This window comes from Tachysurus fulvidraco, chromosome 20, assembly GCF_022655615.1.
Source record: "Tachysurus fulvidraco isolate hzauxx_2018 chromosome 20, HZAU_PFXX_2.0, whole genome shotgun sequence".
Classification (NCBI taxonomy): Eukaryota; Metazoa; Chordata; class Actinopteri; order Siluriformes; family Bagridae; genus Tachysurus; species Tachysurus fulvidraco.
This window is the reverse complement of record NC_062537.1, coordinates 14,094,793-14,106,250: the sequence shown is the minus strand read 5'-3', so window position 1 is coordinate 14,106,250 and position 11,458 is coordinate 14,094,793. Positions and strand designations below refer to the sequence as shown.

Here is an 11,458-nt window from a genome sequence, read left to right as displayed (position 1 = left end):
AACTGAAAAAATTTGAATTAACATGAATCACTTGATTGTTAAAAAATTACCGTAATGAAGTAAATAGAAATAAATAAACAAACAAAACACCAATATCCCAAAAAACACAATACTCATGCAAATAATACTACGAATACTGTAACTCAGTAAAAATGTTCCTTATATAAACATTTTGTGCCATCTATTCAGCATTATTATAAAGATATGGACTTTGCATCTGATAGCTAATAAAACAACGAAGACAACTTGGATGAATCAAAAGATTTATTTTCATTTAATTTCATACATACTTACATAGATGACATCTTTTTTATAAAGCTTGTTTTCTGCCAAATAAAGTTCTGCCAAATCAGATACCTTTTCTTGCGCATTTACAAATATACATAAATTCACGGCTTGTACTGTAAATTACTCACCAAAATCGGTAGAAGTAACTGATCACAGAGAAATGTTGTAAACATCAGCCGTTTCTAGCTGCAATATATATATACACATATACTCAGAAAAAAGGGTACTACACTGCATCATTCTTTTCAACCGTTTGTGTGTGTATTTATATATATTTTAAAAAAGAAAGAGATGTATATAGTGCTTGTAAAAGTACAAGTATATAGCACTTGTAAATCTTTACTACTAGATGTACCATAGATCTTTTTAACTGTAAAATAAAGATAAGTAATCTTTTAAAAGGTACAGTTTGTAGGTAATTTTACATATATATAAAAGGTGGACAGCAGGAAAGGTGCAGTTTAATACCCTTTTCCCCCCTTAAAGATTGTATATTTAGCTGTATTTTACATTGTTCAGATTTTTTGCTTTGTTTTCTTTAAGTGACACCATACAATTTCCACATAATTTCCAATCTCAATGAAATGCAAATCTAAAGTGATTCTAATGAGCCAGAGGGATTGGCATTTTATATTTATTATTACTGGTCAAATTAAGCGCTTTATGTACATTGCCATTTGGGAAAGAGGAAAATGATACTGTTGGGTAAGCTAGAGTCCAACGAACAGCTTTCACTGTTATGTGTAAAAATCATGCTAATAATATCTCTTTGAATGTTCTGCAGAGAAATGTGAATGTGATGTCACATGAATGGTTTAAAAGAAATGTTTGTTCACAATGTTATTTACTTGTATTGAAAGTGCATTTTGACATCATAAGTCAGGCCCTGGTGTACAGCGGAAATACGTGTTCTTTTAATATTCAGTTTCATCAAATAAAAACCTGCCTGCAGTGTTAGAATGATCCCAGACACACTATGATATACCATTTAAGTTTAGCACACCCAAAGTTAAGGGACTCAAGAATAGACAGAATAAAATAGACAAAAGTATGCAAGTTTCTCAACTTCACTGAGCCTGATATATAGATCAGTCCATCTCTCTTTCCCTTAATCCTTCCCTGCTTTCCTGGTCCCATGTGTTAAAAACAAATAGTGCAGTTACATCTACTAAACAACTTCTGTTACTTTTAGTTATACTCTGGTGATCAGTAAACAATGCCCTATTTTACTCTAATCACATGAACTGCATTTGTCCTCAGTTCACATAACGGAAGTGTTACCTTTATACAGATACAGCAGACATTATGACCTTCGTTACTTAAAGGCTAAATTTATATAAATACAGAAAAACTTCTTGGTCACATATCACAATCTTGCTGCAAAACTGACTATGACTCCCATGAAAAATTGCACATGCACATTACTAACCAGCAGAGAAAGGTGTGGTGACAGAGAAAGTAGCCTCCCAGGTTAGTAGCAGTTATTTAATAAGGGAGATCTCAAGATAGCAGGTGGAAAAGACTATAATTGTAGAGAAAATTAGGGTGAATTTTCAGTTGTCTCAGCTGTACTGATTCAACAGTGGTCATGGTGTCACACAATGGACTACACTTATGGGCTAGTAAAATAAAAACATCTACATGTGCATCCATATAGAAAGAAGTGTGGGGGTAAAAAAGAGGCAGTATTGCTTACTGACAAACAGCATGAGAAACAAATAAAAGGCTAACATCCCTTAACTCCCACCCTTACATAGCTGGGCCTGAGATTCTTACCATCTCCCCCTCAAACATTTCCAATTAACACAAGCTAGAGATCTTGAAGAAGAAGAAAACAAAAAACAAAAAAACCTGATGTGAAATCAGACTGAGGATTATTTGAAAACATTCCCGTTTGTTTGTGCATAGATAATAGGTTCTGAGCAGCAGGCATGTCGTTTGCCACATTGTGCTCATGTCTTGGAGAAAGCATGTCCTTATTCGACATAATGGTACTACCCAACTTCCCCGCATTCACTTACCCCACCGACGTCTAAATAATTACAGCTTCAAGCGTGACAGAATAACCAGTCCTAACCAGGAACACTTAAAAACTCTATCCTTCTTTATAAATATTTCTCAAGACTACGACAGAAAGCTCTGCCTTGACCTCTTTCTCCTTATTGTTACCTAAAGTACGTGCAACCTCACTGAGGTTAACGTCAATGTTCCCCATTAGTAATGATGACAGCCTCAGGGGTAGCAGAGGTGGCTGGGATGCGGGGCATCTTCTTCACCGGGCTGGGGATGTGCTGCCATAGGAGACAAATGCAAATTAGATTCAATTCATTTTATCAAACATCATCAACAACAAGTTGTATGTATCAGGTTACATATGAACAAATTTACATTGAAAAAAAATATTAAATAAGCAGTTTTAATTAAAAAAAGTGCTCTTTAAAGTATTAATTAATTAATTAATGAGGCATGAGTAGGGGTCCTTTTTGAGGCAGGCACATTTTAAAGGGCGGGAACAGCTTTTTCCTATTTTCTTTACAATTGCAATTCATCTCATGGGCAAAAGAGGGCGCTGATATTTCTTATTTCGATAATTGTGCCATATTTCTTTAAAAGGATCACATGCTTTTTAAAATTAAAGTTATGTAAAATACTCTTTCAACTTATTCTTCTCTGGTATATTTAGTCTTTAAAAACAAACAAACAAACAAACAAACGAATGAATGAATAAATAAATAAAGGCGCATGTTTAAAGAAAAAATTTTTATTTTTTATTTTTATTTTAATTTAAAGAAGCACACATCTGCTATAGGTATATAATACTGTATCATCTTTCCACATCTGGTTAAATCACCATATCGTATCAAATGTCCATCTCATTTATTGACCTACCTCAGATGCGGTCACGGAATTTAGAAGTGCTGCCTCCAGAGGTCTGTGTTCATCCAGAGAACGTCTAGCGTAATACCTGCGATATTTCTCATCCACTCGCGTTAGATACCATGTTCCTGGAAACAGCTCGTCCACTGAACCCTTGGGGATGTAGTTTGCTGTGGGGGTAAACCAGATAACGTCAATATCCCTACGTTACATTCTCATCAGGTCACGAAACATGAAACTGGAAATGAAGCGGAGAATCAAAAATGTTAAAAGATAAAGACTTCAGTGATTTACCCAAGTGATGGGTCTCTTCCCTAAGCTTCATGTTGTCCGCAAAGACGGCAGGCGGAACCTTCTTCCTGGAGTCCAGTCGGGCCTGCAAATCTGACAGACTGGAAACCAGTTTATCTAATGAAGAACCTGAGGGGTGGACAACACACACACACACAAACACACGGTTATGTAAACGACGACTCCAAGTAATTTCCATAAAGTTGTATGTGCTGTGAATACATGTATACACTCACCAGGTGTAGCATCTTGGGTCACTGTGATCGAGTATAGTGAGGCAGCGAAGCCTGATCCGTATGAGAACAAGCCAATTCTCTGACCTGCCATCTGCTGAGGTGTAAATCTGTGAGGATAATATCAAAACCTCTCGTAAATCTTCATACAACATGCTGTGCACTCATTAGCACTGTGTAATTTTGTTGAAAATAGTAAAATTTATTTTTAGTCTATACCTGTATTTTTAGTATTATATTGTATCTGGCTCTAGTTTTGTTTGAACTAGAAATGTACATATAAAATATAACTGACAAAATGCAACAATTCTGTGGCATTTATATGTTAGCGCTATGATCTAGAAAGCATAAAACAAGGTGACATACTGTGCTAGAATGGAAGCCAGACAGCCATACACAGATGGTGTGTACATGTTGCCATTCTGATTGGATATGAGAAGGGAGGCCTTGGTTTTCATCTCAAACATCTCTGCACTGGCTTTCATGAAGGCCTTCTCCACATCGCGGTCAAAGTAGGTGTCCTCGGCCTTCACGTCCCTGAGGTACAACCATAACATCGGAATCGAAACCATTAGACAAACGACAAGAGAAATAAAAGATTGTGGTTCTGTGTCTGTGATGAGGCAGCTAGAATCAGTCAAACATCTGAGATGTCTACTGAAATACACTTTCCTAAACATTCTGCCAACTTACCATTATTTTCTGATGTGCATTAGGGATGTTTGAATATTTTATAGCATTTTTTGATTATGTATCAGGTTACAATCTATAGGATCTAGAATATATACATTCCACAGGACCTATAGAGACGAGGTTCCATTAGATCGCACCCTATAGGTTGAGCATATGTAGTGAATAATCAGCCATTTGAAATTTGACATTATTGACAAAAGAAAGATGGTAGATTCTACAAGAGCCTTTGAAAGTGTACAAAACAAAATATTAGCATCATGACAACACTATTGTTTATTGCTTGCTCATGACTTTCTGATTTGCACCATTTGCTTTTCTGTGTTAAATTTTAATTTTTTGCACTTTGGTCTCTATCTCAAGTACACAAGACGATAATAGCAGTTGTCCCTACATATACACTTTTAATCTTTACGCTAATGAATCCACAACAGTAAGCTGGAGATCAAAGCAGACTACAGGCTGCCCAAAGATGACGTTTTTAAGGATTATAAGCAGAGACTCACAAATCATGACAGCTCTGTCTCACTGAAGTTCTCGTCATGGATAAATACTGACCTGAAGGCCTCCAGGCCTACGAACGGCCCACTCTCCATGTCAGGGTTGGGATGAGACAGGAAGTCGTTCAGCAGGAGTCGAGCCAGAGACTTCTGAACCAGTTTACAATAGGGGGAGTGGAAGACCATGTAGCCAAAGTCATTCAGACTGAAATTTCTCTCAATGCCCTCTGAAATAAACACACAAACAAAGCATTTATATAATAATTATTAGTAAATAAATATAAAATATTCTTGTTTGCCGTAACCCGACCGACCCTGTCAATTTAGGACCGAATCAAATTATTATTAAAGTCAGACCGACTTGCCGGGTGTAAATCTGCGTTAAGACAGACCTTTTTTTTTTTACTCTTCAGTAAACAAAATGTTCGCGTTCACCGTTCAAAGTCATACGGGTTCGGGCACCATAATACATCTAAAAAATTAATTAAAACAGCTCGACACCACTTTAACTTGGCACGAAGTTCTGGAAAAACTGTATCCAGCATCAAAATAAGGTTTGCTATGATGCGCCTGAAGGCACGGGTTGAAGACCCAGTCAGTGACGTCACGATATGTTAATTGTCATACCTACGTAATCACCATCACCAAAATTGTACTTTTTTTTTTAACATTGAAACTTGAAAAAAATATATAGACCTACCTACCGAACCTTTTTTTTTTTTTTTTTTACTGTTACTGCAAACCAAAATATTTTTAAGGATGGCCTGAGCTTCAGTTATTCAGATTACCATTAACACAGTATTTTATGGGGCGGTTTTACAGCCTTTTACAGCACACCTCAGTGAAAACGAGCAATAAAGCACTATTGCACTCATTTAAGATCCCTTCTTGTACCCAAAAACATTTCATTTTCCATATCTGAAATGTCAGTAAAGTGGGTAAACAATGCACTATGCTACAGTAACTGCAGAGAGTGGGCTTAAAAGGTCAGAACAAGTGCTTACACATAAGGAAACTTCATGCTGATAAGAATACACACCTCTTTGCCATTGAGCCTGAATTTTATTGCGGTAGACAGTATAACATCTGTCCAAGGCACTGAGGTAGCACTGGATGGAGAGCTTGCCATCCACTACAGGATACTCAGACACCATATCAGGCTTATAAAAATCATATGCATGCTGCATATGGGTACCGCGTAGTCCTGCAAAAAGAGAAAAGAAAAGAAAAGGACACACTGTTATGAACCACTGCTTGGACTGAAAGTTTCTACTAGATGGTTATGCAAACGATGTGTTTACAGCATCACACACTATTTGGTTCAGTAATAACAAAACTAAAATGACTTGATAAATCTTGAGCTTTATGTCATCCAGATGCAGACCAGTAAAGGCTTCTGTTATGTTGGCCTGTGAAATCTCCTCTCTTATCAGGTGATAGTTACACTCGAAATTATACCCAGTCCACTCCTGCTGAATGTTTGAGCAATCGCTCCCACCCGTACACTCTGCCTGTTCCTGTCCCAATTCATACCTCTACTTTAATATACTGACCAATCTGACAGGGTTTGAGTTGAGAGTATGATCATTTAAACAAGTTTCCATGATGCCTAACTGTATTGTTAACTGCACCAGCCTTATATTTTCAGTACAAAAAAACTCTTGATTATGTCTGGGGTGAATGGAAAAATGGCTCAAATTTGTATTTTTGCTTGAGGATCTGTGCAACAAACTACTCAATGTCAGAAAACTTTGATGCTATTTTACGGGAATTAACAAAACCCCAACAATCAGTCTGAACTGCTTTGTTTCCCAGTTATACTACCCTGAATTTTTTAAATGCAATTTTGTCTTCTGTAATTCAATTGAATCTTGTAAGAATCAGTGCATTTAAACAGTAGAAGATGAAAGAAAATATACGCTGACTTTGACCAGAGCCGTTGATCAAAACAAGAGCAGTGGTGCAAGTGTACCAAAGGTCATGAGATTTTTTTAAGGCCACATACCTCTGTCAAATGCCAGAGGTGCATTGGGCCCTACCAACATGGCCACTGCTCCAGCGCCTCCTGTAGGCCTTGCACTGCCTGTGGCATACACAGCGATATCTCCAGCCACAACCAAAGCATAACGACCTGCAGCAGGATATAATAAATATTGATCAAATACCATCAGAGACAATGTACTAAATAAATACTTATCACTTATCCTTGGAAAATCAAAGCATAAATAACTCTTAAAAAAAAAAAACTTGCTTTATATTCAATCAAAGCTCTCAGCAATGCTTTTAAGACTAAAATCAAGATCGATTCAGAATGTATGACTAAGCAAATTTTACCATCCCAGGAGCTGGACTCTACCCAGTTGACAGCATTAAAAAGAGCAGCAGTGCCTCCATAGCAAGCATTAGTCGTGTCGATACCCTCCACGTCTGTATTTCCCGATTCCTCAAATAGCTGCATTAATACCGTCTTCACTGACTTTGACTTGTCGATAATGGTCTCTGTGCCCACTTCGAGTCTTCCCACACTGTCGTATGACAAGCAGTTCCTCTCCATAAGCCGTTGCACCACAGTCAAACACAGCGAGTTAATGTCCTCCCGGTCTGAACAGAAACCCATTCGTGCTTGCCCGAGACCGATGGTGTACTTCCCTGCTCCTACACCGTCAAACTCCTCCAGTTCTGTCTGGTCTACATACATGGAGGGAATGTAGACCTCCATAGCAATGATGCCAACATCTTTGGGCCAAATGGCCAAATAACTTGCGGGGAGAGAACCAGGCATTGTGATTGGGCTGAAAAAGAAAAAGGGTGCTGCTAAACCGATTATATCTGCACAGAAATATCAAAAAGAGCAATTGTTTACACACAAATTCTTTCAGCAAAATATTTGAAAGCACGTCCTGCAACACACGCACACGTTTGCAATACCTGCAAGCCTTCTGTAACAGGATTAAAGGTTTAATGTGTTAAAGGTCAAACCGCTGCTCTCCGATGACCTTTTACCTAGTTATCTGCCAAATGAAGCTGTCCAAAACAGTTCCAAAATGGCACTCTACACCAAATTCACAAAGCCATCGTTTATATCCAGCACAGTGAGTGAGGAGTCTAACAGGAATTCAGACAGTGATTCAGACCAAAACATGATAAATGAATAGCAAGATGGCTAAGCTTCAGAATTTTAACCAAGCTTAAATACTACTAGATGAGGGTGACTCTGTGAGGATCCTGAGTCATCGAGAGATCTACCAGCTCCAGGGACTCTGCTATACTAAAGAGGAAATGCCAACTCCATGTGAAACATGTGAAGCAACAACCTCCTCATCAATACAACATTTGTCAGACTGTATATTTATAATCACACCCTCCAGTGTCACCCATATGAGGATGAGGTTCCCCTTTGAGTCTGGTTCCTCTCAAGGTTTCTTCCTTTACCATCTAAGGGAGTTTTTCCTCACCACAGTCACCTGAGTCACCTCAGACTTGCTCATTGGGGATAAATACAAACACATTTAAATATATCTAAAAGTAATCTTGAATTATGTATTATAATATTCTTTATAATAACCTTTTGTTCTTATGTTCTGTAAAGCTGCTTTGAGCTGCTTTATGTCAACTGTAAATTGAATATGAAAAAGAATCACTATCCATATGCTGTTTTATGGCAAAAATAATGGCATTAGATCAGAGACTCCCCAAACCTGGTCCTATACGATTTAAATTTTTCCCTTCACAGAGTAAAAAGCTGTCAGATTCAGTGATTTAATGTGACCTCAGCAATCAGCCACCAGCTAAATGAACACGTCCTCTCTATAACAGGCTTACACGTTAAGCTAACCAGGTAATATCCAGCTAACAGGATGTTTCATGACTTATACACCTAAAATTAGCACATGTAACAAAAGCCAAACATAGTTTATGACGTTAAATATTACTAGTAAAATAGGACACGTATCTATAGTCATCTAGCTAAGTGTTATAGTTAGCAACGCTAGTGTCATACCGACAGCTAGCTAACACGGCTAAACTAGCCGGAATAAATAAAACCGAACGAGTCATAATTCCACTGCGACTCTAGACAGACAGTCTTCTTGGAAAAGTTCAGATAAGCAGGTTGTAACTTCTTACCTTACAAACATATAACACAAAAATATTTTTCAATGTCAGTAAGAGAGGAGTTTCTGCCCCTTCCCGGAGATCATAAGGTCAGTTCCCTCATGTGATTAGTGCAGCCGGACAACAAGAGCGGACGGACCGACTTCCGTTTTAACAGACATGGTATAGTAACGGTGCCATGGTAACGGCCAAGATAATTCATCTTATCCACAGTTATTTGTAAAAACAAAAGCTGTTCATGTTGTATAAACTTTCATTTTTCCAGTTTTTAGACCTGTTCACATCTGTGTTCTATAATAAAAGATTCATCCTTATCGCAAGCCAAGGAAATAATAGCAAACAAATATTAGCAGCTGTCCTAATTTTTAGAGCAAAGAAAATAATTGCCCCGCTTTAACAGTTGTTCATCCTTTATAAACACTTTCTCTTTAGACTGGGTTGCAATAAATTCAGAGCCAGACCCATTATTACTGACTGCAATATATAATAATAATAATAATAATAATAATAATAATAATAATAATAATAATAATAATAATAATAAATGCATTATATGATGTCAATAGGAGTCATATAAACAAAGTAGTATATTATATGTATAATAGACAATAAGGTTTAAGAGGTATTACAATATAATAATATTAATAAAAATCATAACTTGATTGTTGCATTTTAATTAAATTTAATCTGCAGCTGTTAGATTTCTATGTTTTATGAGTTATTAAGTTCTGATTATACAGTAATAAAAATCCTGTTTCATCCTGTGACTTTTTCCCACTTATTGTTATTCATATAATTCCTGTAGGTTTAATGCATTTCACTTGTGATTTTAGTTTCTTTGTGTTGTTATTATTAATTATCCATAACATTAAAGAGGTACAAAACATTTCACCAATTGTATTATTATTATTATTATTGTATTTGATTTTTCTTAGTAATTCATAAAATAGAAATACTTACAAAAATGTATCTTATTTTTCCCCCAAGTTATTCATACTTTTATCTTTAAAATAGTTTAAAAAACGTTTTTTTTTTGTTTTTTTATTTATTTATTGAATTAAACAATAAACTGTTTATCAAAAAAGGGGGGGAAGTAATACTCACCTTTAAGTATTGAGTTCTTCAATAAATAAACTGGATTTAAAGCCACAGATGTTGATCTCTGTGTGGATGAACATTTGGATTTGGATGCTGTCTTATTTATATACAGTAAGAGGACACGCACCTGAACGGACGCTATTCAGTTTGGGACACGTTTTAAGCGTCCAATCAGGACAGAGAAGCAAAATTCTCAAAGTTTATTGCCCGCCCCCATTTTTTTTACTACCCACCAATCAGCGCGCTCGCAGCCCATCCTCGATGTGAGTGGTTCAATGGTGTGAGCGAATGACGTGGTATGGTGAGAGAGCACCGACCAATCAGCGCGCGTCTTTCAGTACGACCCACAGGCACGGGCCAATCCGCGAGCTCCAGAGTACATTCACAACATGTTGTGGCTGGATATTCAAATATTTCCTACCTTGAACATTAGAAATAAACTGAGACTGAAGATGATTCATATCTAGTGAATATGATGAAGCACCTATAAAATTTTGGTGTATAAAGTAATGCTTTATGAAGCCAAACATTCTATTTCACATGAACTGCAGACAAACAAACAAACAAACAAAAAACCTGTACATCCCTGAATGAATTTATGTATTTTTACCAAAATATAAAAAAAAATATAACAAATTATATTAATATATATTAATCAATAAAATGTATTATTTTTAATAAAATTAAATAAATAAAATTTATTAATTGTTATATTTTGTATTGTTTAATTATCAATTAATACATATACTGATGTATTAATTGTGAATAAATCTATTAACTATGTATAAATCAAATGTTCTATGAAACTCTTTATTTAGTTTTGTTACAAAGTCGTATCACGAAATAAGCCTTTTCTCCCAGTTTCTGTGATTCATGAGATATAAACACAGTTAACATGCAGAAATGGTCAAAGGGAGTGAAAATACACTGTTAGCTTTAATGTTTTCTTCTTTAAACACTTGTTTCTTATTTCAATTAATCGTTTTTAAGTCTCTTTCTGGAACGTATTAACAGGTTGTAGACACCTGTAAAGGATTTTGTGTCACTTCTCCATGAAGAACATTTTAAGCTCAGTTAAATTTATAAGATTTGTGTACACAGCCTTCCATCTCCATCCCAGACCACTTCATCCCGTCTTCAATCTTTTGGCAAATTTAAAATTCGCATGAAATTTTTTTGAGTTATGCACTTCAACAGACTTATGTGATGGAAAGTTTTGTGCTTTGCTCCATTGTAATGAATGAGAGAGGGAATTTAACATACATGAAACCTTGCACCCAGGGAAAGAGAACATGGTTGAAAGCAAAAGCAGTTCTTTAAGACAGGAGCAAATGTGTTTGCTCTTCTATTTAAAATATGCTTTAAGGG

General features: G+C 36.2%; 1 protein-coding gene across 2 annotated transcripts; it reads right to left on the bottom strand.

Annotated features, from left to right (window-relative positions):
- Positions 1-251: 251 nt before the first annotated feature.
- On the bottom strand, positions 252-10,253 carry hmgcs1 (3-hydroxy-3-methylglutaryl-CoA synthase 1 (soluble)). Of its 2 annotated transcripts, none has more exons than XM_027141152.2 (10): positions 10,097-10,253; positions 7,214-7,671; positions 6,885-7,010; positions 5,919-6,083; positions 4,938-5,106; positions 4,056-4,226; positions 3,693-3,799; positions 3,460-3,585; positions 3,178-3,335; positions 252-2,579 (listed from the first exon to the last, which is right to left on the bottom strand). In XM_027141152.2, exons 2-10 carry the CDS (start codon positions 7,659-7,661, stop codon positions 2,490-2,492), a joined length of 1,560 nt encoding a protein of 519 aa, XP_026996953.1. In that variant the 5' UTR covers positions 7,662-7,671; positions 10,097-10,253; the 3' UTR covers positions 252-2,489. The 2 variants fall into 2 exon arrangements, with proteins under 2 accessions (XP_026996953.1, XP_026996952.1); XM_027141151.2 differs by lacking the exon at positions 10,097-10,253 and adding an exon at positions 9,005-9,160.
- Positions 10,254-11,458: the final 1,205 nt, after the last annotated feature.